The sequence below is a fragment of the Mandrillus leucophaeus genome, unplaced genomic scaffold, assembly GCF_000951045.1.
Source record: "Mandrillus leucophaeus isolate KB7577 unplaced genomic scaffold, Mleu.le_1.0 Scaffold1080, whole genome shotgun sequence".
Lineage (NCBI taxonomy): Eukaryota > Metazoa > Chordata > Mammalia > Primates > Cercopithecidae > Mandrillus > Mandrillus leucophaeus.
Genome location: NW_012098988.1, coordinates 87,412 through 114,904, shown reverse-complemented (window position 1 = coordinate 114,904; position 27,493 = coordinate 87,412). Strand labels below are relative to the sequence as shown.

Sequence of the window (27,493 nt, the reverse complement as noted above, 5' to 3'; positions counted from 1 at the left end):
CTTTGTTGTGATTTGTGGGTCTCTAAATTGGCAGTCATTTGAATGGAAAATGTCTATTCTGCCCCTATTTGGATTAGAAAAGGATAGCTTCCATGTAGCATACTGTTCTAAAGATATTTTTTTCTTGAAGATTACAAACCTCACCCCGACAACGGCCCCACAAAATCCAACCTTTATCCATCATGTCTTCCTGTTTATAAGCCCTCCTAGCCTCTCTTTCCTCCAAATCCTTCCTGACACAGATTATAAAAACATTTACGGAGGCCGAGACGGGCGGATCCCGAGATCAGGAGATCGAGACCATCCTGGCTAACATGGTGAAACCCCGTCTCTACTAAAAAAATACAAAAAAATTAGCTGGGCGAGGTGATGGGCGCCTGCAGTCCCAGCTACTCGGGAGGCTGAGGCAGGAGAATGGCGTGAACCCGGGAGGCGGAGCTTGCAGTGAGCCAAGATCGCGCCACTCACCCCCAGCCTGGGCGACAGAGCGAGACTCCGTTTCAAAAAAAAAAAAAAGTTTACAAATAGTGAGCAAATAACAATTATAGTTACACAGCAAGAGAAAAGTCAAAATCATCTAAGGTAAAATAAACGTTCAAAGAAAGTTATATATAGATACAACTTAAAAAACCTGAATTATACATAAAAATATATATGTATCAAGGGAGCTTTTGCTTTAAAATTATTTTCATGCAGATGTTTTTATAAAACAAAGAATCCTTTTCATATAAATGACCATTCTTCCTCTGCATTTTATTATACAGGGTTTGCTTGAATTGACATGTATCTTCACTAGGTGGGTTTCTAATTATCTCATTCTTTTTCAGAGGAAATGTGAAAAGTGTTTGGGGACTAAGTACATTCAGAGAAAGCTCTAAAATTTATAAACAAAGTTTTGACAGAATGCCAATGATCATTTGGCATTATCTTGCCTTTGAGACAGAATATCTGTCTATTATAATTTTGTTATAATAGAATATCTTCTGTTATACTTTTGCTTTGTAATCTAATACCATTAGCCAGGTCATCTCTACTAGGGATTCTCTGTCTTGATTAACAGCATCCCCATTTAACCAGTTGTTCAATTTGGAAATGTTAGTGCCATCTTTAAATCCTCCTTCTTCCTTACAATTCATATCCAATTAGTTATTGAATCATAATGAACATATAATGTACAACATATGTTAATTTATGTTATTTCTCTTCCCTCCTCTTTATTCCAACTGTCATTGCCTTAATTAAAGCCATATGACCATCCTGGTTTATTGCAGTAATGCCTAACTGGTCTGTCTGCTGCTAGTCCTTCAAACTCTCCTTCCTTTCTTCACACTGTTGTCAATAATATCCTTTTTTTTTTTTTTTGACATGGAGTTTCACTCTTGTTGCCCAGGCTGTAGTTCAATGGCATGATCTCGGTTCACTGCAACCTCCGCCTCCCAAGTTCAAGCGATTCTCCTGCCTCAGCCTCCCAAGTAGCTGGGATTACAGGTGTGCGCCACCACACCTGGCTATTTTTTATTTTTTATTTTTTTTTATTTTTTATTTTTAGTAGAAATGGGGTTTCTCCATATTGGTCAGGCTGGTCTCTAGCTTCTGAATTCAGGTGATCCGCCCGCCTTGGCTTCCCAAAGTGCTGGGATAACAGGTGTGAGCTACCACGCCCGGCCCTAATAATATCTTGTAAGACATGCATCTATTTTTGTTATTTCCTGTTTAAATAAATCAGTGTCTGTCTCCTAGTTGCTATACAAAAACCTTCAAATTTCTTGGAGTGCCACTCAGGTACCGTTACAATTATTCCAGGAAAATTGGCCCCTCCATCGCCCTAGGCCCCAAATTCTCATCGATATGCCCATTCACTTTTTTGCATTTCCATGTCTTTTCTCTTTCTTCTTTTCCCATCTGGACTACCTTTCCTCCACTTGTCAGCCTAATAAATTCTCCTAAGATTTGGTTCAAATTTTGACCTTTTGTGAAGCCTTCTTCAAACTCTGCTTTTTGGTACTTCTATACTTCTTTTTAAGTCTCCCATGACAACACTTAATGTATTGAATTGCAAGGCAGCATGAGCCTTCTACCCTATCAAAGTATAAAGTCTTTAAAGGCAAGAGCTTTACTATTTTAAGTGCTGAATGCCCGTGTTCATTATAAAGTCAAACCTCTGAACAGTAAGTAGTTCTGAGACTTAAAAAAAAACTTGATTATATTATTTGCCATTTAATTGATACTTTCTAAATTCAGAGACTTATTTCTTAATCAAGACATAATCTACAGTTTTTCAAAGGCAGGTTTTAGAGTGTTAATATTCTGGTTACCAAATCTTTTATTTAAGTCTGGGGTCCAATCTAAATTTTAAACAGCACTGTCGTAGGCCTCTTAGTCTTTATAATCACATAAGACAGAGTCTGCCTGTTAGATTTGATGTAACAAAACTTACATATGTATAAAAATTTCAGTAATCTGCATTTCATCAGTATCTTACATTTAGTTATAAGCTAACCATTTTAAAAAGCAGTTAAAATATTATTTTATTAAATTTGAAGTCTATCTATATAGGCTCACTGCCACAAAGAGTCTAGTAATTTCCCATCATATTTTATTTTTTAGTAGATCGTATTTGTTGCAATTTTTATAAATATTACATTTTGAATATTTATATAATACTTTTAAACATTATTCTTCAGCATTGGAAATAATGTGCTTAATGGAAAAATTTTATATTCATTGTTCTACAACTTCAAAAGTTGTTTTAAGTTATAAATTTGTGAAGATAAATGAAAATAAAGACCTTGAGAAAAGTGAAAATAATTATGATATTTTCCAATTTAAAAATGGAGTTGAAAATACTGCTTTTTCTAAACTGAACAAATTGTTTTCAGAACTGATAGACTTATTTTTATGAAGCTTTTTGGTCAAATTAAAAGATCAATAGATACTGCTACACGGCTACTTTATATATCAGACAATGAGAAATTAATTTATTTTCCTTAGAACTATATTTCTTTGTTGAAGAAACTGAAAAATATCATTGGTAAATTAATAGAGGACATTTCTACAAAGCAAATATAGTAATGCATAAAATATTCCATTCACAATATTAAAGTTGCATTTTATTCTGGAGTAACTGAATACAGCAAAGTTTCAAAACAACTCATAGAGCATGAAATAAAAAGGAACTCAATATATGAAGCTGCATCTTTTAAAATAATGTATAAAGTGAGAAAATGAGAATATAATATAAATGTTTTGAGTAGCTTTAATGATTTCTTTTTCATTGAAACTGACTGCCAAATGAGTTAATGGTGAAGGTTTGTTTAAAAAATAACCGAATATAACTTTACAAATTAGTGGCATGAAGATAGCACAACAAAGACTTTGAGACCAAATTCCTCAAAACAATAACCAACGAGATCAATGAAATGACTTGATTTAGGGCAGTCAGAAATATTTACACTATTCATAGGACAAACTGAAGTGATACAATTTGTGGATGACAATTTGGTTCTAAAGTTTTAAACTTGCATTTCTGCTCACATTTTCTCCAAGCATCATTTAGGAAAAGGTTTAGAGTGTACTTATATATCTCCAAAGAAACCCATATTGTTCATTCTAAGTATGATCAGATCATTCAAAAACATTTGGAAAAAAAGTCATTTCATAGTCACTGGTTCCTCACTATTACTGAGTTAGTAATTAATTATACATTTTAGATACACAGAACTCTATTTAAAGAAAATTATTAAATCATCAAAGATATTTCAGCCCATGTTATAACATCCAGTCATGACATGGACGTTAAGCATGATGTTGAAGTCCCAGTACAAAGAAAGAAAGAAAACAGTCAAGTATGAAAAGTCTTTGTTTTCTTTTTTGTTGTTGTTGTTATAACCTGGACACCCAAAGCAAATACTTCTCAAATACATAACGATGTCAAATTAGCAAAGTAATAAATACAAGCAGAAAATTAGGAAGGCAGAAACAGAATTACTCTAATAACATTAAAAACAATAAAAGTAAACAAACTATATTAAGAAAGGGCATATAAACTTACAGTTGTCGTATAAGCAGCTTCTGGATCATCTTCCAGCACTCTGGAGAGACCAAAATCAGAAACTTTGCAAACTAAGTTGCTATTGACCAATATATTCCGAGCTGCTAGGTCTCGATGAACATAACCCATATCAGAAAGATACTTCATGCCGGACGCAATGCCTCGGAGCATTCCGACCAACTGGATGACTGTGAAGTGGCCATCATGCTTCTGCAAGAGAATCACAATTGTTTAAATTGACTTATTTTTAATGCAGTGTGTGCGTGTGTGTATTAAATAAGATCCTTATATGTATTTTATTGGATCAAATGAAGATAAGCATCAAGTTTGGTGATCAATGACTATGTTCATAAGGAAAAGTAAGAATTTGTTTGACATTTAAAGAAACGGGAAAATCTAACTGGAAGTAATGAAGGACAACTAAACAAAGGAGAGAAGGAAATCAACCAAATTAACTCTCAGAGCAAAGTGATTTCAACAACTTCGGTAATAGGAGAGAACTAAAGTAAAATAAAGTAAGAGCAAAGGCTGCCAAAAAAAGGCTACCAAACAAATAGAATCCACTTTCCATAGTTGTAAGCTTTGAACCAGCTGTACAGCTGGGTAGAAGGGCAGCAAAACCGAGGACTGTATAAAACCCATGTGATAACTGGAGATACTGTGAAAAACAGTAGTCAGGTCAGGTGACTCAGGAAAAAAAAAGTGGTGGTATAAACAAGAAACAAGTATAGGAAAGCAGCAGAAGAATGAAAAAAGCACAAGCAAACAGAAAATAAGTAGATTTTTCCATTTTATAGGGAAAATAGAAAAGTTGTTGGCAATTGGCAGAAAAATGAGACTGTTTTAGCTCCTGGTTGGAAGGATTAGATTAAATAATGTGGAGAATGAGTCAGGCATGGTGTTAGTATCAATCCCATCAAAGTAATTGATCCCATCTTATTCCCTCCGCCTTGACTTTAAAATAATGTTTTTATTTTAAAGAGTTAAAAAATATCCAATTGTTATCTGAGCAAAATGTATGCACCAACAAGACCAGATACAAATAGTATACAAACAGTACCCTTGAAATTAGAGGAAATAAAAATAAAAATATTTTAAGTTTTAAAAATAATGCATATTATTCTACCTAGTTATTTGGAGACCGCTGTCTTTAATGGAGTTATAGAGAAACATGAAAAATTATTTTTTTATACATCAGGCAACATTTATTTGTGAATGATATTAAAAATGAATAGCAGGAGATTGTAGGGCTATGTTACTTTATGCTATACATTAGAAGCACAAATAAGAGAAACTTAAAAACTTTAAAAGTTAAAGCAGTTTTGATGAATACATATCTAATTTCAAACCATAGTGCAGCTTCAGGACGGAGACGATCTGACCCTAGCTGTCATGGTGACACAGTCTCCTATACAATGATGAGTCATTGTTCAGGTAAATGAATAAGCTTATACTACAAATGAAATAAACTTTGTCTTGCTGTAGCAACTTACCTGTCTGAGAGCTCTCTGATAATATCTCCCAACTCAAGTGCAGAGTAAGGGCAAAAAGCCCTCTCTTAAAAAAACACTCTTACAGCAAGAATATCCATTTAAGCAGGTGCTTCTGTATAATTAATGTATAAAGGATGACCTAGCAAAGAAAATCTTTGCTGTTATTAGCTCTTTATGTTTCGAATCCATCTTCTTAGACAGTACACTATTAGATGAAATCTGCCTCTTCTATCATGTACACTACCTACCACTCTTCTATTAGGAATCTTGAAACCTTTGAGTGGAATTGAAAATATAAGTTCTTTCGGCCTAGAATGAAGTACACTGAAGTTTAAAAGTTGGCTCTTTTACCTATTCAAAAATGGAGTTGCCTCCTATCATAATTCTTGTCAAGTAGAATTTTAAAGTAGTAAGGAATGTTAATGGGGCACCTGAAAACTTGAGAGTCTGTTTCCTTATCTACACGATGGGAACAGAGTTATCTAACTCAGAATTGCAGGGAGAATCACATACAAAGCAGACAGCACAGCTCCTCGCTTAATTTAATAATAGTTACTATTTAATACATCCTTGTTATTACTGTTATAACGTGTTTTTTTTTTTCAATTTTAATGAGTCAGAAAATTCCCTTCTCACTTTCCTGAAAAATCACTTCTCAATATATGCTCCTACAAATATGAAGAGAAATAATTACTTAAGACCGGGCTGAAATTTAATGTTCTATCTATGTTGAGTGTGTCACAAAGCACCAATTTGCTTTTTAATACTTTTATTGAAATATAATTAATGTACCATACAATGTATCTTTTAAAGTATACAATTCAGTTTTTATGTTATTCATGGAGTTGTACAGCTATCACCAAAATCAATTCTAGAACTTTTTCATCATCCCCTCTGAAAAGACCCATCCTTACCAGCAATAAGTCCTCACTTCCCCTAACTCCTCCCACCACCCTGGGCAACCAGTAATCTACTTTCTAGCTCTATCTATTTGCCTGTTCTGGGTATCTCTTGAATGGAATAACACAATATGTGGTATTTTGTGACTGTCTTCTTTTACCTAGTATGTTTTTAAGGTTCATCCACCCATAGCATGTTTCAATAATTTATTCATTTTATTGCTGGATAATTTCTATTCCTTTTGTATATTCATCAGTTGATGGAGTTACTTCTACTTTTTGGCAATTATGCAAGTTATTTTTAAAATTAATCTTAAAATATTTTTGTCACTAACATTTGAAGATTTAGATTAACTGCTTTCATGTCAATCATCATGGTAATAACGGTTCTAATAATGGTAAGTGGTATCATTTAAAAAACAAGATTTTGGTGTATTAAAACGATCTAAACTACTTTCCTCATGTTCTTTTATAGGACTATAAATGTAGGATATTTACTTCTAATTCATTGGCCAAGACATTCTCAAGGGTCCACGAGGTTAAAATTATTTTCATAATAGCACTAAGTACATGTTTTTGCATTTTTTCATTAGGTTGATATTTGCACAAATGGTACAAAACTCTGATGGGTAAAACTGCAGGAGCCTCATCAGGAATAAAGTCAGTAGCACCAAACCAAACTATACTAGTATTCTCATATTCTTCTCTGACACAGGCACTTATAGAAAGATGGAAAGCTAGTGTTTCTTAAGAATGCCCTTGGTGAAGCAGTAAATCTTATGAGTTTCATTAAATCATGATCTTTGATTACACACTCTCAGCATCAATACCTCTGAGAAGGAGAAGAAAGCAGGATTGGGCAGCCGCAGGTTACAGTTCAGTGCCTTCACCCAAAGGCCTTTGTCTATTTTATGGGATGTTCTGGATAACTCCTCAGAGTTGGCTCAAACTGAGGAAAAAAAAGACTGGGCCCCTGTCCTGCTACATCAATCACTGGATTCAGGCTGCTCGTGTAAAGGGGTCATGGCCTTGGGTGAGGTAGCTTTCTTTAGCCAAGGGCATTCCCTAGAGAGGGATTTGGTTAAGTAAGGGCTACCAGCTTCCCAAACTCTGGAAGCTGTAGGAATAAGGAAGCTGATCCTGTGACCCTCCCAACAAAGTTCCTGCATGCACATCTTTTATAACCCTTCCCAGGGAACGCAACCTGTGTTATTTTATCTCCCTATCACTACAATCATCTGTTTATCCACGATCCACCCATCTATCCACTGGTCTATCTACTGTTTATAAAATGTGGGCTTGATGAAAAAAAGAAAGCTCTAAAAACAGTTCTATATGCTTTTGGGAATGCATATCTTAATTTCTTCCACATTACTGTAGGAGAAAAATAGCTCACATTCATTGAACACTATAAGCCAGTCCCAGACTAAGGTTTTTACAGGTATTATTTTATTTCAGTCTCTCAATATTGATGTGATGTAAATGTAGTGATCATCTTGTAGATGGTGAAACTGAAGGACAAAAAGATCTAATAACCTAATAAGTGGTGGAGTCCGGATTTAAATCCAAGCAATGACAGAACCTGTATTCTTATCTATTGGAGTTTTTGGAAAAACCAAATTTTACATAATGCTGGGCTAGTTTGGGCAGCATAATTTGGCAAAATAAAGCAACGTATAAAGACCTCTAAGATCATTTAACCAAAAGCAAACAAACAAAAACACTCCAGATAAATCAACAAATGAGGATCTATTCACCTCTCTCTGGCTGAGAGGAATAGCCTCATTTATTCATACATGAGGTATAGCACAAATCTGTTTCTCTACGAATGACACAACTCTCTTATTCAAACAAAATCTATATTCCTTTTTTCTGGTCTTCCTCAACATAGCCTTCTCCAGTTTGGTTTAGGACATATTGGTTTCCTTGAACATGGTAGATGGTTAATAAATGGTGACAGAATTAAATAACTTTTGATCCTATCTTGTGGTGCAATGGTTGTTATTGCTATATTGTCCTATTGTCTCATATTTATAACAGACTGTTTTCTTAAAGTAGGACACGGGTATTATCCCTTTTATGTAGCAGTTCTCTTACAGCATCCACTATATTGCCATGCATTGTGTTAGCACTCGATAAATATTAATTCCAACTGAATTGAATTGTTTATGAGGCGAGGTGAAAAATGTGAGAGCACTGAGATTTAATATTTTTGGGCTTCCTACTGAAGATTAATCTAAAAGAAACTATGAATTTTTTTATGACATATGGTCTCTTCCCAGGAAGGCAGATTCAAATGAAAGAGAGTGAATATGGCATATTTATATACTGCATCTCAGAGATTAGTAGCTAGAATTCAGTTTGTCTTCATCCTCTTTTTTTTGCTCTCTCAACCTGACTGCTGAGAAACATGGAGTTTATCCTCTAACTGACAGAGAGGGTGAGCCTGATTGGAAGGGGTTTCTGAAAGCTATACATAACAATGCCTGCTGTTTCTAAAAGCTGCAGAGCTCCATCAGACTCTCTCAGACCCCAGAGCACAGCATCCCCCAGATCTGACAGTAAATGACATGTTGCATTGTCTGTGCAGTAACCCCAGCTCTTCACGATGGTTGTCATGGACTGTATCTCCATACACTTCAAGCCTCCCAGTGTCCATTCATCTTAGGCTGAGCTCAAGTACTTAGACTGAGGTTAGGACAAACATAGGATCTGAGTGCCAGGCTGTCCTGAAGGCATCACATTACTGTCTAACAAGGCTTTCTGTGAAAACACAAATCTTACCCTTTGACTTGCTTTAAACACTTCAATGATTTTCAATGACAGAATAAAGTGCAGTGTCTTAGTCATGAATACAAAGACCTGACCCTTGCTCGTATCTTTAGTTGCATACCCTTATTCTGCTTTATTTTATTTTATTTTATTTTTGTATGTGCTCTATTCACCCCTAAAACATGTTGTTTTATATCTAACGTGCTTTACTTACACAGTTCCCTCTTCCAGGAAGGTCATTCTAGTCTTTGTCACCTGAGTTTTTTTGTGACACGTATTATCTCTTCCAGGAGGTCCTTGCTGAATCCTCAAGTTTATTCCTTCTAACAACACTTCCTGAGTATCCTATGGGCCAGTTACTATAGTTCTAGGTGCTAGGAGTCAATGTGGGAAGCAAAACAGGGTGATTTGAGAGCAACAGAGAGAGAAACTTAGTCCAACTTGGGTTTGTCTCTAAAATAGATCTCAAACCTCAGCTAAAACCAAATATGTATGTGTTCATCTCTCCCACTGGATTGAACATGATTTTGAGGACAATGAGCATACCTTGTCTTGTTCACCCTTGTAATCCCAGGGCCTAGCACCTTGCCTGAAACACAGTGGATATTTACTAGATATTCACTAAATTGAACTAAACTGAATTCATTTATTTTTCTCTTAAAGGAGTGAAGCTTTTCAAACTTTCAGTATGTGGTAAGATATTTTCTAGAAGTATTTTTAATGGAAAGTCATATTTACTGTAGTGGATTCTCTGCAAAGATCATGAATGAACAAGAAGTACTGAAGTGTTGACTACACTTGCAGCCGCTCCATTTTTGAGGGCAAGACTCTGATTATGACTACTACCAAATTTTTATATTTTTGCTGAAGAGTGAGGAAAAGGGAACTAAATATCTTATATAGATATCTGCTATATTTCTTTCTAGATCTTCAATGGAGAATCACTGATGTCAAGCCCATCAACCAAATAGCTTAGAAACTGTCAAAGATCTATGGACCGTTTTAAATCACTGCCCTCAAACTTTCTTGCTGAAAAATGTGCATTATTAAAGCAGATAACTCTGGTGATTCAGTGTCCTAAAAAGGTTAAATATGACGGTAGATGACACTATAACCAGTAGATGATAAGCTGCTATTCTTGAGGAGAATTAACAAAAATTGCATGTCACTGATTCTATAAACATTTAGAGGATACACTTCACAATGTGGTGTCACGGGTACCTACAATAAACAAATTTCACAGATTCCTCACAAATCTGATTCAATAAACACTATTGGATAATGACAATTTAAGCTAAAAAAATGAAGTAATGGAAATTTGGTTCATATGTATATCAAAAGCCTTTTTGGTTCACTAACTATGAATTATAAGAAATGACACTAGCCTTTCAAAAGAAAATGACAAAAATAGGAGGCTAAGTGGAAGCCTTGTAAAATTATTAATTCCAGACCTTTGACTTGAGTTATAAAATGGCTACACAGGACATTTACCTTACTAGATGGTTTATAAAAGACCAAGGTACGCAAACACTGGACACTTTAAGCCTGTTGTTCTGGTTTTTGTGTTGCTAGAGGTCATTCTCAAAAAAACTGGATGTCAGAAATGCACGGAGTTCATGAGAGACAAAAGATGGGCGTCTCTGAAGAGCCAGAACAACACAGAGGATCTGACTTCTGGGGTTCAGATTGTCCTTTGGCACAAAAATATCCTCACCCATATTATCTGCATGTTTCCACTTATTTTTGTTTTGCTCTCTGAAATTCCTCTATTAAAATATTTGTGGAGTTTACAAATGCAGGAAAAGATGAAAAATCATCTGGAGGAATTAGAATAGTATTTGTGAGTCACATACTCGCATAAGTCAATCTAACCTTATATCCAGCTAAGATTTGTGCCAATGAGAAAATGGAAACTGAGATTAAGATGGGATGAGACTCCAGGTTACGGGTGATTTTATAAGGTGGAAAAAGACCTAAACTCAGGCAAGAGGGGATGAAGAAGTGCTGCCACATGTGAATTCTTATAATAAAAGTTTTATCTTTGAGGATGTGGAAGGAAGACATGAAGAAATAGGCAGATGACATAGAAAAATTGCCTTAAAAATTTTGCCCAGGGCAAGTCATGTAGAGGGAAGGAAAACACACTTTCCACATTTTGAAGGAGACTTCCAGGCCTCTTTCCTATTGGATGTTTCATCTTTCAGCTGTAGTCTGTGTTAAAGAGGCTTCTATAAATCTGCCTAGGGACTTTAGCAATGTCTTTAAAAGAAATATTTATGGAAAAATGCATTTTGAGTTCTGAACAATTGATTTATAAACGACTTCGCAGAAAACAGTCCTTGGAGGATTACTCCTATAACTTAAGTTTAAAGTTAAATTTCAGTTTTTATATGTTTCTAAATCAAAAAGGTGGCTATACTATGACTTTTTAAAATGATGTTGAATTTGAAAAAGAAATGTTTGGGATTATTTATAAAATTTGAAGACATGAAATCACTCTTTTTTTTTTTTAAAAATAACCACCAAATAAATAAGTAACTATCTCCTTTTTATTGAAAATTGTCTTGGTTCTTGTGGTCTCCCCAGTTGAAAATCTTATTAGACTTTAACTTAAAAAAGCCTTCAAAGCTCTTTCTCTTGTAGTCATCATATATTTTGAACTTAAGCTAGGCACAGTTATCTTTTTAGTTGTAGTTGAGAGAGGCCACAAAGAGTAAAATCAGTAATTTCAATAACAAGAAAACTAAAAATGTCATCTCTAATACACTAAAAACCTAGGAAGAATATAAGTAGATATGGATTTGTGAAACATGGTGTTTGGATTTCAAAATTGCATGTTAAGAGCTAAAAATGAATCTGAATGTAATATAGCTTTAGCTTACAAAGGTTACTACTGAATTTGCTTTGTTAAAAATAACTTCTGCTTAGGTTTACATGAAAGTAATATATACTAGTTACTGTGTGCTACATTTATACAAACTCAAAATTAAATTTAAAGTTATTATTTGGGGCAGGGTGTCACAGAGTGCCATCATCTTGATGAAGTATCATTAGAGTATATCAGAATAATCCAGGGAAGTTTTTGCAGAATACATATGTGTGTGTCTGCATATTTATCTGGTAAAGTCTCTCAAAGATGGTGATTCTGGTTATTGGGCATGGTTGAGAATTATAAATTTAGGGTTTAATATTCAGTTCTGTAAATCCAATATCTCATAAATGATCCAAACACAGAGATAGGAGTGACCATAGAGGAGTTCAGGAAAAATACATAGAATTTCTTTATATATAAGTATAATTTTAAATTATGTACAATCAAAAGATCAATGTCAAGTTTCATATGCAAAAGAAGAATGAGAATTATAAATTACAATTTCATGATATCAGTTAATACAACGTTTAAAGAGATATATTCATGCTATTGAATACTGCTGCTCAAACTCCTAATTTACCAAAAAAAGTTCACTCATCCATACCATATGCTTGGTTCTAAGCACACCATGCTCTCATATATGTGCATGTCTGATGTCACATTATTTGTAGAATAGTATTTAGCATTAAGTTGGCTCAGGTGTAGTAAATTACATTCTACTGCAGGAAGTTTAACCTATTTTTCTCTTAAAAATGTAATTAAGGTGTGTTTCTACTATAATTTTTATGGCTTAAAAACAGCTGGTCAGGCATGTTGGCTCACATCTCTAATCCCAGCATTTTGGGAGGCTGAAACAGGAGGATCATTTGAGACCAGGAGATTGAAACAAGCCTGGGCAACACAGTAAGACCCTATCCCTACAAAAATAAAAAATTAACTGGCATGGTGGTGCATGTCTGTAGTCCAGCTATTCAAGAAGCTGAGTTAGGAGAATCTTGAGCTCAGGAGTTTGAGGTCACGGTGAACTATGATCACGTCACTACACTCCAGCTTGGGCGACAAAGTTTCCAAATGAATAAACAAACAAACAAACAAACAAACAGTTATTGGTGGGTAAGTGCAATTTTCTTCTTTTCCACTGCTGAATATAAAATGAGTGTTATTTAGATTAATTTCACTCTTCCACCTCAGCACAAATATAATCACGTGCATACAATTTACAAGAAAAGTGTGCTAATAAAATACAGCTCTCATTATTAATAAATAACTAGTATAAGGTAAAATGCCATCTTTACTAGATTTATAATTTGAGTACATAAATATTTAAAAGATCTCTTTAAATTTTAAATTAATATTTGCTTTGCATTTGCTTAAGGAAACTCTTCAAATGTCTCACATTGCTTTTGAAATGCTGACATGCACTTATATATGTTATTTCAATACTCATATTCCTGAGATATATCTACAGTTTTTAATGATGAAAATTGAAACTATTTTTAGCCACCTGAAAAAACAGATCAGGAAGTTACAATTTTATGACTTTTAGTGATATCTTCTGAAATATAATATAATAATAGATGTCATTATGAATACCTGATTATGTGGTAGATACTGTTCTAGGAGTTTTATGTCTATTAGCCATTTAATACTATGGTGCAATAACCTTAGGAAACAGTTATTGCCTATCATTGAACTTATTTTGTAGGTAAAAGTTGTCCTTGATTTTCTCTTTCTTTTATACACTTTATCCAATCCATCAGCAAATCCTATTGGCTCTACTTTCAACATACATCATAGACTTCGACCATTTCCCTTAAACTCCACTGCAACGATCCTAGTTTAAAGCATCATTATCTCTTACCTGGATTATGGCAAAAGCCTCCTAATCTCCCTGCATTTATTTGTGCCTCACTGTAGTCTCTTCTCAATACAGCAACGAGTGATTCTTATAAAATATATAGTCATTAGGTCATCATGCTATGCCTCTATTCCAAAGACTACAATGGCTTCCCATATTACTCAGAGCAAAGTCAAAGTCATTATAATGGCCTACTATGCCTGATTTCAGTAGTTTTCCAACTTGGCTGCATATTGGACTCAACTGGGGGAACTTTTGACAAATATTGATGCATATGCCCCATCCCAAGAGATTTTGATTTCGTTGGTCTGGGGTAAAGCCTGGAACTTGAGAATTTTAAAAGGTCTTTAAATTTAAATTATTATAATATGTAGCCAAATATAAGAATCATTGCTCTCCAAGAGATGTTTCCCTTTCTGTCTCCATCGGCTCTGACTTCTTCTTTTACCATCCTTCTCCTTACGTACTCCTCTCAAGCCATAATAATAGGGTGACCATATATTTTTTTATTCTAACTGCAGAGCAAAAGGCTCATGCTAGTAATTATAAAGGGACAACATGCATAATTTGGCATTGTTTTAGGAAAAACAGGCATATGTTCATCAAGCATAAATACTTATTTGCAGTTCTATAGAAATAAAATTCTCCTACTTCAGAGAATTGGCACTTGCTATTACTATTCCCTGGAATATTTTCCCTGAGGTATCCACTTTATTTGCTCCCTTACCGTCTTCTAATCTTTACTCAAATGCCATGTTTCAGTAAGACCTTCTCTTCCACTCAATTTAATCCTGAAACCCACTCTCAACTCCACTTGCCTTTTCCCTGCTTTATTTTTCTCCACAGCAATAACACCATCTGATGTACCATGTATTTTGCTGAATTCTTATTTCCCTACCCACTCAAATTTTTATTTCTCTTTTGCTTACTTCTGTATTCCAGGATCCAGAAAAGTACCTGGCCTACTGTAGTCTGTCAATGCATATTTGCATAACAAATGAATAAAAGATTTATCAGCTGTTTGACATTGGGCAAGTCATCTAACTTGCTTTGCCTCAGTTTGGTCATTGGTAAAATGAGGATAGTGGTGATAACTACTTCACAGTGCTGCTGTGAACAATAAGTGAGCTAATGCATGGGACTGGAATAATGCCTGACTCATAGAAAACACATGTAAATGTTAGTTACATTAGTTTATTAAGTATATTAATCTCATCTTTACTTCAGCCACAGACTCCCAAATGGACATCTGGAAGTTGTCATTTCTGAAACTGTCTCACTTCAGAAATCTTAAACATCAACCTAGTGTTATATTGGTAAACCTGCTCTCTAGAGAAAAATAAGACAGAAAGCCCTGATTTGTAGCATTTGCCAATTCCTGTGGTGTAAATACTCCCATCATAGCAAATTTTAAGCTACTTACAGTTTATCAGCCAGTTCTTGCAAACTGGTAAGATCTGGCTCTAGCACACTACTGCCAGTACCCTACTTTCTGGCCACATTCTTCTTTCCCTTCCTCTCTTACCCTCATACAAAACTATACTTTCTTGTCTCTGCAATAAAGACTTCTAGCCCATATAATTTTGATTATTTCTAGTCTATTAGACTCTTCATTTCCTTCTTCATCTAGCATGGACTCACTCTCTGTTACCTGAATGATCCCTTCACTACCATCCTCAGTTGCCTTTTGACATCCTTGTTTTTCTTTTGTACATGCTCTACGAACCATAGTTTCTATTATCTTCACCCTCACATTTGGGGAGTTGAGTGTTCATGTAGAAAATCACAGAAGCATGCACATCACTGTCATAACACATTTATGTTCTTCAGCATCATCTGAATGTTCAGCATGATTAGTTAATTATTTTTCTCCAGGACCAAGATGAGGACTGGCAAGTTTTGGGAAAAATGTATACAACTAGCACATATAATTGGGCCAAGAGGCCAAAAGATCATCTCTCCTGGATACTTACACTGCATACCATTAATAACTTTGATAAAGATTTTTGGTTGATTGCACCTGCTAGGGTCTTGAAAAAACAGTCTCTGGAGTAGAACTTGCTCTTCATGGTGCAGCACTTCCATAATCTGCTACTTTTGTTTTTAATTTCAGTAATTATTCCAAACATTCACCTTAAAGGAAAGTTTGTCCCCAAATTCCCATAAAAACTCTTCTACTACTTTGTGTAGAAATGAAATAGAATCAGGCATCATTTCCTTCAATTTATGCATGTTCCTCATAAAGCTATCTAGATCTACAACACTCCAGTCTTGGGAGATGCAGAGGCTTCTGCTCTCCAAAGTCAATCCTCCACCAGGTTCCTTGATTTTATACCTTTTCATCTCCTGAAATCTTTTGTCTTATCTATTTTTTAAATTCCCCCCTTCTTCTTTTTCAGTGTATGCATAGTCCAAATTGTCATCTATTTTAAAAATACCCTTGATTTTAAGATACAACAATTACAAACATTAACGTAACTAACAACAGACCATCAAAATACATGCAACAAAAACTGACAGAATTGACAGAATTGAAGGGAGAAACAGATAGACAAACATTTCAAAATTCCACTCTGAAAAATGGACTGAATAACCAGAGAGAAGATAAGAATATAAAGGACTTGAATGACACAATAAACCAACTAGATCTAACATAAATAAACACTATACCCAAGAAAAATAGAACAAAATTTCATATGGAATGTCTTCTTTGATAAGCCATACGTTAGACAATAAATTTAAATATCAAGAGATCTCAAATAGTAGATTTCATACAAAGTATGTTCTCTGACTACAACAGATAAAGAAGTAAATAATAGAAGAAAAATGTAAAAGTCCATAAATTTGTGTACAGACAATAAACTTTCAAACAACCAATGGATCAAAGAAGAAATCACAAAAAAATTTAGAAAATACTTAGTGACTACTGAAAATGAAAGTGTCTCATACTACAATTTGTAGGACACACATCCAAAGCAAAGATAAGGAGGAAATTTGTAGCTATAAATGTCTGTATTAAAAGAAAGAGGAATATCTCAAAACAACAACCTACCTTAACAACGTAAGGAACAAGAGAAGAACAAACTAAACCCAACGGTAACAAAAAGAAGGAAATAAAAATAAGAACAAAGATAAATAAAATAGATAATAGAAAAACAATATGGAAAATCCACAAAACCATAAGTTGGTTCTTCCAAAAGAACAATAAAAGTAATAAACTTTTATCTAGATTGACCAAGAAAATAAAGAGAAGACAGAAATTACTAAAACCAGAATGAAGGTGTGATATTACTACCAATTCTACAGAAATAAAAAGGATTATAACAGTACTATAAATGATTGTATGTGAATAATTAGATAACCTGGATAAAATGGAAAAATTCCTAGGAACACAAAACCTATCAAGACTAGATGATGAAGAAATAAAAAAACCTGAATAGACCTATAACTATTAAGAAGATTAAATTAGTAATAAAAGAAACTCTTGATGAAGAAACTCCCTGGACCTGATGATGATGGCTTTATTGGTGAGGTCTACCAAACATTTAAAGAATGAATACAAATCCTCCTCAAACTTCATCCAAAAAACTGAAGAGGAGAGAGACATTTTGATTCATTCCACAAACATTACCTTGATACTAAAGCCAGACAAAGACACTACAAAAAACCCCTACATTACTATAGACCAATATCCCTTAACCATTCATGAAAAAATCCTCAACAAAATACTAGCAAATGGAATTCAGCAGCATATTAAAAGTATTATACACCACGGCCAAATGGAATTAATTCATTGAATGTAAGAATGGTTCAAATATGAAATTCAATCAATGTAACACACCATATTAACTGAAAGAAGGGGGGAAAATCCCCACAATGATCTAAATTGGTGAAGAAGAAAACATTTGACAAAATTCATCACCGTTTCATGATAAAAACACTCAACAAGCTAGGACTAAAAGAAAATTAGTTTGACATAATAAATGCTATGTGTATGTATATATAACCCACAGTAAACATCATACTTGACAGTTACAAATTGAAAGGTTTTCCCTCTAAGATAATGAACAGGGCCAGGATGGCACTTTCACCACTTTGATTCAACATATGTATCAGAATTTCAATAACATTTTTTTTTGGCAGAAACACAGAAGTCCGCCCTAGAATTCACACTCACATTGTATTTCAAGGGACCTTAAATAACCAATAAAGAGGAGCAAAGCTGGAGGATTCACATTTCTTGATTTCAAAACTTAGTATAAAGCTACAATAATCAAAATATTTTGGTATTTGCATAAAGACACACATATTGACCAATGGAGTAGAGCCCAGAAATAAACCTTTTCATGTATGATTGTTATGGCTTGAATGTATGTGTCCTTTCCAAATTCATATGCTGGAATCTAATACCTAATGTGATAGTATTAAGAGTGGGGCTTTTGGTAAATTATTAAGTCATGAACACTCAATCCTCATGAATGGGATTAGTGCTATTGTAAAAGAGGTTGAAAGGAGCATCCTAGTCCCTTTTTGCCCTTTTTGCTCTTCTGCTCTTTCACCAAGTGAGGATACAGCTTTTGTCCCTTCTGTCATGTGAGAATACAGCAAGAAAATGTCATCTTGGAAGCAGAGAGTAAGCCATTACCCTTGGTCTTGGACTTCTCAGCTTCCAGAACTGTGAGAAATAACTTTCTATTATTTATTACATATCCAATCTGTGTTATATTGTTATACAAGCAGGAATGGACTAATAACAGTGGTCAAATAATTTTTGATAAGGGTGCCAAGATTATTAAGTTGGGAAAGTACAGTCTTTTCAATAAATGGTGCTAGGAAAGCTGAATATCAACATGCAAAATAATGAAGTTAAATCTTTACCTAAAACATATGCAAAAATTAACTCAAAATGCATCAAAGACCTAAATGTAAGACCTCAAATTATAAAACTCTTAGAAGAAAACAGTGCAAAAGCTTCATGACATTAGATTTGGCAATGATTTCTTAGATATGATACCAAAGCCACAGGCAACAAAAGGAAAAACTGACAAACTGGGCCACATGAAACTTAAAAACCTTTGTGCATCAAAAAACACTCTCTGCAGAGTACAAAGCTAACTCACAGAATGGGAGAAAGTGCTTGTAAATCATGTATCTCCTAAGGGAATAATATCCATCCTATATAGAGAACTCCTAAAATTCAACAACAACAAAAAATCAAGCAACCTGATTCAAAAATGGAAAACGGACTTGAACAGATACTTCCACAAAGTAGATATACAAATAGCCAATAACATTGAAAAGATCCTGAAAACCACAAATCATTACAGAAATTAAAATTTCATTGAGACACCACTTCACATCCATCAGGACGGCCATTATAACAATAAACATAAAACAAACAAAAACGTCAGAAAATAACATGTGTTAGTGAGAATACTGAGAAATTGAAACCCTTGTACTCCGTTGGTAGGAATGTAAAATGACATGGCCACTACAGAAAATGGTATGGCGGTTCCCCTAAAAGTTAAAAATAGAATTAAAACATTATCCAGTAATCCCACTTATGGATGTATACTCAAATGAATGGAAAGTAGGGTGTCAAAGTGCATCTATTCTCATAATAGCATTCTTTGCAATAGCTAAAACATGAAAGCAACCCAAGTATCCATCAAGAGATGAATGGATAAGCAAAATGTGGCATGTACATACAATGGAATATCATTTATCCTTAAAAAGGAAGGAGATTCTGACATACACTTCAACATGACTGAACTTTGAGGACATTATGCTAAGTGAAATAAGCCAATCACAAAAGACAAGTACTATATGATTTCACTTAAATGAGATACTAAGAGTAGCCAAACTCATAGAGACAGGCAGTGGAATGCTGTTTGCCAGGAGAAGGGGGGAGTTTAATGATTTTAAAGAAGTGGGAAAGTTTAATCACTTAATGAGTGTAGCATTTCAGTTTTGCCAGATAAATAGAGTTCTGCAGACGGATACTGGTGATATTTGCAACAATGATATGAATGTACTAAATACCACTGAATTGTGCACTTCAAAATGGTTGAGATGGTAAATAAATTTTATGTTATGTGCATTTTATCAAAATAAAAAAATTGAAAATAAATCCTTGATTTTTCTTACATTTTGGTCTACTAGCATACTAGCATTTGATTTATTACTTGCCTTGACATCTCACCCACCTGTTCCCAAAGGAATCATCTTCACCTACAAATTCCTGTTGGTTGTTCATTCTCATTTTTGCTCTCTGCAGTCTGGCTTCTGCCTGAGACCAAGCCATTGAAAATGCTCTTGTTGAGATCACTGAGTCCCTGTTATGTGCTAAATCCTATAGATATTTCTTTGTTTCTGTCTTTCGGAATTCCTCTCCTGAATTTTTCACAATTGGTTATGTGCTCCTGACTTAAAAACTGTATTCCTTTAGGTTTGGGGACTTTATGGTTTTCTTTCTCCCTCCTTGTTCCTCTTTGCCCAGTCTTGCCTAGTTACCTTTGGGAATTCCATCCATGCAGCCTCTCAGATTGGTATGGCACAAAGTTCCACCCTGGTTCAATGTTCTTCTTAGGAAATATCACAGTTTGCATTTAGTAACTACCTTTATGCTACCAAGACCCAGATGTTCAATTTTAGCCAATATTTTTCCACTGAGCATAAGATTTGTATTTTAAATTGCTGTCTGGACATCTCCTTTTTTAAAAAAATTTTCAAAACTTTTATTTTAAGTTCAGGGGTACATGTGCAGGATGTGCAGGTTTCTTAAATGGTTGTGTCATGGGGGTTTGTTGTACAGATTTCACCCTTCAGGTATTAAGTCTAGCATCCATTAGTTATTTTTCCTGATCCTCTCCCTCCTCCCACCTTCCACTCTCTGAGAGGCTCCAGTGTGTGTTGTTCCCTTCTATGTGTTGTCCATGTGTTCTCATCATTTAGTTCTCACTCCTAAATGAGAACATGCAGTGCTTGGTTTCTGTTCCTGTGTTAGTTTGCTAAGGATAACGTCCTCTAGTTCCACCCACGTGCCTGCAAAGGACATGATCTCATTATTTTTCATGACTGCATAGTATTCCCACAGTGTATATGTATCATATTTTCTTTATCTAGTCTATCATTGATGGGCATTTGGGTTGATTCTATGTCTTTGCAATTTTGAATAGTGCTGCAATGAATATATGCGTCCATGTGTGTTTATAATAGAACAATTTCTATTTCTTTGGGTATATACTCAGTAATGGGATTGTTGGGTCGAATGTTATTTCTGTCTTTAGGTCTCTGTAGAATCGCCACAGTGTCTTTTATAATGGTTGAACTAATTTACACTGCTACCAACAGTGTATAGCCATTCATTTTTCTCCACAACCTTGCCAGCATCTATTATTTTTTGACTTTTTAGTAATAGCCATTCTGACTGGTGTGAGATGGTAACTCATTGTGGTTTTGATTTGCATTTCTCTAATGATCAGTGATGCTAAGTTTTTTTTCACATATTTCTTGGCCACATGTATGTCTCCTTTTACATGTCTGTCTGTTCATGTCCTTTGTCCAGTTTTTAATGGGGTTGTTTGCTTTTTCCTTGTAAATTTGTTTAAGTTCCTTATATATGCTGGATATTAGACCTCTGTCAGATGCATAGTTTGCAGAAGTTTTCTCCCATTCTGTAGGTTGTCTATTTACTCTGTTAATAGTTTCTTTTGCTATGTAGAACCTCTTTAGTTTGATTAGATTCTATTTGTCAATTTTTGCTTTTGTTGCAATTATTTTGGTGTCTTCATCATAAAACTTTTGACTGTGCCTATCTCCTGAAAGGAATTACCTATGTTGTCTTCCAAGGTTTTTGTAGCTTTAGGTTTTACACTTAACTCTTTAATCCATCTTAAGTTAATTTCTGTATATGGTGTAAGAAAAGGGTCCAGTTTCAATTTTCTGCATATGGCTACCCAGTTATACCAGTACCCTTTATTGAATAAAGAATCTTTTCCTCATTGCTTGTTTTTGTCAGGTTTGTCAAAGATTAGACAGCTGTAGGTGTGTAGTCTTATTTGTGGATTTTCTCTTCTGTTCCACTGGTCTAGGTGTCTGTTCTTGTACCAGTACCATGCTGTTTTGCTTACTGTAGTCCTGTAGTATAGTTTGAAGTTGAGCAGCATGATGCCTCCAACTTTGTTCTTTTTGCTTAGGATTGCCTTGACTACTTGGGTTCTTTGTTGGTTCCATATGAATGTTAAAATAGTTCTTTCTGGTTCGTGAAGAATGCCAATGGTAGTTTTATGGAAATAGCTTTGAATCTATAAATTGCTTTGGTCAGTATGGCCATTTTAACAATAGTGATTTTTCCTTTCCATCAGCATGGATAGTTTTTCCCTTTGTTTGTGTCCTCTCTGATTTTTTTGAGTAGTGGTTTATAGTTTTCCTTTCAGAGATCTTTCACTTCCCTTGTTAGATGTATTCCTAGGTGTTTTATTCTTTTTGTGGCAATTGTGAATTTGGCTCTTTTGTGATTTGGCTATTGGCCTGACTGTTGTTGGTGTATAGGAATGCTCGCATTTTTTTCCACATTGATTTTGTATCCTGAGAGTTTGCTGAAGTTGCTTATCAGCTTAAGAAGCTTTTGGGCTCAGACAATGGGCTTTTGTAGATACAGGATCATGTAATCTACAAACAGGGGTAAGTTTGACTTCCTTTCTTCCTATTTGGATCCCCCCTGGCTTTTTTTTCTATTGTCTGATTGCTCTGGACAGAATTTCCCATACTATGTTGAATAGGAGTGGTGAGATAGGGCACCCTTTTCTTGTACCCTTTTTTCAAGGGGAATGTTTCCTGCTTTTGCCCATTCAGTATGATGTTTGTTGTCAGTTTGTCATAAATGGCTCTTATTATTTTGAGGCATATTGCTTCAACACCTAGTTTATCGAGAGTTTTTAACATGAAGGGATGTTGAATTTCATCAAAAGCCTTTTCTGCATCTATTGAGATAATCATGTGGGTTTTGTTTTTAGTTCTGTTTATGTTATGAATCACATTTATTGATTTACATATGTTAAACCAACTTGAACCCTGGGGATGATCACCACTACTTGATCATGGTGGATCAACTCTTTGATGTGCTGCTGGATTCAGTTTCCCAGTATTTTGTTGAGGATTTTTGCATTGATGTTTAGCAAGGATATTGGCCTGAAGTTTTCTTTTCTGTTGTATCTCTGCAAGGTTTTGGTATCAGGAAGATGCTGCCCTGGTAGAATGAGTTATGGCAGAGTCCTTCCTTTTCAATTTTTTAGAATAGTTTCAGTAGGAATGGTACCAACTTTTCTTAGTACATCTGGTAGAATTCAGCTGTGAATCCATCTGGTCCTGGACTTTTGGGGTTGGAAAGCTATTTATTATTGCCTCAATTTCAGAACGTGTTATTGGTCTGTTAAGGGATTCAATTTCTTCCTGGTTCAGTCTTGGGTGGATGTATGTGTCCAGGAATTTATCAATTTCTTCTAGATTTTCTAATTTATTTGAACAGAGGTGTTTGTAGTATTCTCTGATCATTGCTTGTATTTCTGTGGGGTAATATCTCCCTTATCATTTCTGATTGTGTTATTTGAATCTTCTCTCCTTTCTTCTTTATTAGGCTAGCTAGAAGTCTATCTATTTTATCAATTTTTAAATAAAGCAGCACCAGGATTTGTTGAGTTTTTCAATGGTTTTTCATTTCTCTCTAGTTCAGCTCTGATCTTAGTTATTTCTCATCCTCTGCTAGCTTTGGGATTTGTTTGCTCTTGGTTCTCTCATTCTTTTAGTTTTGATGTTAGGTTGATGACTTGAGTTCTTTCCAGATTTTTGAGGTGGGCATTTAGTGCTAAATATTTCCCTCTTAACCTTGCCTTAGCTGTGTCCCAGAGATTCTGGCACATTGTATATTTATTCTCATTAGTTTCAAGGAACTTCTTGATTTCTGCCTTAACTTCATTATTTACCCAAAAGTCATTCAGGAGCAGGTTATTCAATTTCCATGTAATTGTATGGTTTTTGAGTGTATTTCTTAGTCTTGAGTTCTAATTTGATTGTGCTGTGGTCTGAGAGAACGTTATGATATCAGTTCTTTTGCATTTGCTGAGGAATGTTTTACTTCCAATTATGTGATCAATTTTAGAGTAAGTGCCATGTGGTGATGAGAAAAATGTATATTCTGTTGCATTGGAGTGGAGAGGTCTTCAGGTATCTATCAAGTCCATTCAATCCAGACCTGAGTTGAAGTCCTGAATATCTTTGTGAATTTTCTATCTTGATGATCTGTCTAATATTGACAGTGGGGTTTTAAAGTCTTCCATCATTATTGTGTGGGAGTCTAAGTCTCTTTCAAGGTCTCCAATAACTTGCTTTATGAATCTGAGTGCTCTTGTGTTGGGTGCATATATACTTAGGATAGTCAGCTCATCTTGTTGAATTGAATCCTTTATCATTATGTAATACCATTCTTTGTCTTTTTTGATTTTTGTTGGCTTAAAGTCTGTTTTGTCAAAAACTGGGGATGGCAACCCCGGTTTTTCCTGTTGTCCATTTTCTAGGTAAATTTTCCTGCATCCCTTTATTTTGAGCCTACGTGTGTTACTGCACGTGAGATGGATCTCTTGAAGACAGCATATTGATAGGTCTTAGTTCTTTATCCAGCTTGCCATTCTGTATCTTTTAATTGAGGCACTTAGCCCATTTATATTTCAGGTTAGTATTGTTATGTGTGGATTTGATTCTGACGTTGTGATGCTAGCTAATTATTTTGCAGACTTCTTTATGTGGTTAACTTATAGTGCCACTGGTTTGTGTACTTCATTGTGTTTTTATTGTGGCTGGTAATAGTTTTTCCTTTCCGCATTTAGTGCTTCCTTCAGGAGCTCTTATAAGGCAGGTCTGGTGGTGATGAATTCCCTCAGCATTTACTTGTCTGAAAATGACCTTATTTCCCTTTTCTTATGAAGCTTAGTTTGAATGGATATGAAATTCTGGGTTGGAATCTCTTTCCTTTAATAATGTTGAATATTGGCACCCAATGTCTTGTGGCTTATAAGGTTTCTGCTAAAAGGTTCTCTGTTAGCCTGATGGGCTTCCCTTTGTAGGTGAGCTGGCCCTTCTCTCCGACTGCCATTAACATTTTTTCTTGTATTTTGACCTTGGAGAATCTGACGATTATGTGTCCTGAGGATAACCTTCTCATCAAGTATTTTACTGGGGTTCTCTGCATTTCCTGAATTTGCATGTTGGCCTGTCTAGCATGGTTGCGTAAATTCTCATGGATGATATTCTGACATGTTTTCTACATTGGTTGCATTCTCCTCATCTCTTTCAGGTACATCAATCAGTCACAGATTTGGTCTTTTTACATAATCCCATATTTCTTGGAGTTTTGTTTATTCATATTCATTCTTTTTTCTCTATTTTTGTCTGCCAGTGTTATTTCGGAAACCCAGTCTTTAAGTTCTGAGATTCTTCCCTCTACTTGGTCTATTCTGCTATTAATACTTGTGATTACATTACGAAATTCTTGCATTGTGTTTTTCAGCTCTATCAGTCAGGTCAGTTATGTTCTCTATATTGACTATTTTGACTGTCAGCTCCTGTAACATTTTATCATGATTTTTAGCTTCCTTGCATTGAGTTAGAACGTGGTCCTTTAGCTCAGTGAAGATTTTTTTTTAGACACATTTGGAAACCTAGTTCTGTCATCTCAGCCATCTCAGCCTCAGTCCAGTTCTGACCCCTTGCTGGAGAGGTGATGTGGTCATCTGGAGGAGAGAGGACACTCTGGCTTTTTGAAATTTCAGTGTTCTTGCACTGATTCTTTCTCATCATTGTGGCCTTCTCCATTTTCAATCTCTGAGGTTGCTGACCTTTGGATTTATTTATTTTTTCCTTTTAATGGTCTGGCCACTTTTTCATAGGGCTGCTGTAATTTTCTGGGGGTCTGCTCCAGTGCCTGGTTGCCTTGGATTTTCTAGTACCTGAAGGTATCACCAGTGAAGGCTGTGAAACGGAAAAGATGGCCCTTCCTCTGTGAGCTCTGTTCCAGGGAGGTATGGACCTGTTGCTAGTTCCAACACACTTGTAGGAGGTGGCTGGAGACCCTGCTTGGGAGATCTCACCAAGTCAGGAGGATTGGGATTAGGTACACTCTTAAAGAAGCAGTCTAGTCACTCTTTTGTAGAGTAGCTGTGTCCTACTGGGGTACTCCTTCTGCCCCTGGTTGGCTTGTGCTCTCTGAAGCCTGGAAGCTGGAACCACTAAGTTGCTGAACAGCAAAGATGGCGGCCCACCCATTTCTGGCCTTTCCATACTAGGGAGAATTCAAACCTCTGTTGGGCCGGAGAACACAGAAGGGGGTGGCTTGAGGCGCCAGTTGGGATGCCCTGCCAGTGAGGAGGAATAGATTGGTTAAAGAAGCAATCTGGACATGTTTTGGTAGAGTAGATGAGATGTGTTGGGGGATCCCTTCTATCTCTGGTCAATTTGGGCTCCCAAAGCCCAGAGACTGGAATGGCTAAGTTGTCCAAACAACAAAGATGGTGGCCTGCCCCTCCCCCGAGGAAACTCTATTCTGTCCCAGGTAGGAGCAACAATGTTGCCAGGGGCTGGCTGGAATTCCAAGTCAGTAGGTCTTATCCTGCAGGGTACCCTGGAAGTGGGGCCTGCAGACTGATGGTGCTCTGCCCCCTGGATTCAGCTCCCTTTTCAGGGGTATGTATGGAGGTCCAACTTGTTACCTTGCCTGAGTTGCTGTCACAGCAGCAACTCCAGGGACCCCAGAGCCAGCATATATAAAGCTTCCAGGACTCTGTGCATCTGAGTAGCTTTTCTGCCAGGACTTCACACAGTTCTGTGTCAGACTGAAGACCCTGGTGTATCTCCTGACCCAAGCATTGCAAAGATCCATGGGAGAAGTGTGGTTTCCTGGGGTCACACATTTACTAAGCGCTTCTCTGGGTGGGGGAGGTTCCTGTTGCTCTGCGTTGCTCCCGGGTGGGTCATTGACTTCCTTTTCTCCATTCTCTGTAGGTCAAATTGTTTCCCTGATCAGTCCCAATGCAAGTACCTGGATGTTTCAGTTGAAGGTTCTGTATTATTCACCCCTTTATTCCTCTCTGTAAGAGTCACACACAGTAGTTGCTTCTAGTCAGCCTTCTTGGTCCCCACCCACTGAACATTTTCATTGGATGTTCCACAGACAACTCAAATGCAACATGACCAAAATTAAACTTACCATTTCCTTCCAACTACCAGTCCATCCTGTTCCTCCTCTGTATTATTTCAATTGATAGCACCACCTTCCACTCACTTTTCTTGCTCCCAGCCATCCTTCCCTGAGCATATTTTGAGCTGATTTCCTTACTTGATTAAATCCTTCTTGCTTTCTTTTATTAACTTCTCCTACATTTTTGGGTTATAGATGACCCCCTTTCTTATTTTCCTAAGTGATTTGCATTGTAAAAAATGTAAGTATAGGCCAGGCACAGTGGCTCATGACTGTAATCCCAGCACTTTGGAAGACTG

At 35.7% G+C, this 27,493-nt stretch overlaps 1 protein-coding gene across 1 annotated transcript in view; it reads right to left on the bottom strand.

Moving 5' to 3' along the window:
- EPHA6 (EPH receptor A6) overlaps nucleotides 1–27,493 on the bottom strand; it is a gene marked incomplete at its 5' end in the record, with an annotated part of 209,000 nt that overhangs the window by 106,928 nt on the left and 74,579 nt on the right. Inside the window, one exon of the mRNA XM_011987111.1 lies at nucleotides 4,052–4,261. Coding sequence (XP_011842501.1) covers nucleotides 4,052–4,261 — 210 coding nt within the window. The remainder of the gene's footprint in view (nucleotides 1–4,051; nucleotides 4,262–27,493) is intronic.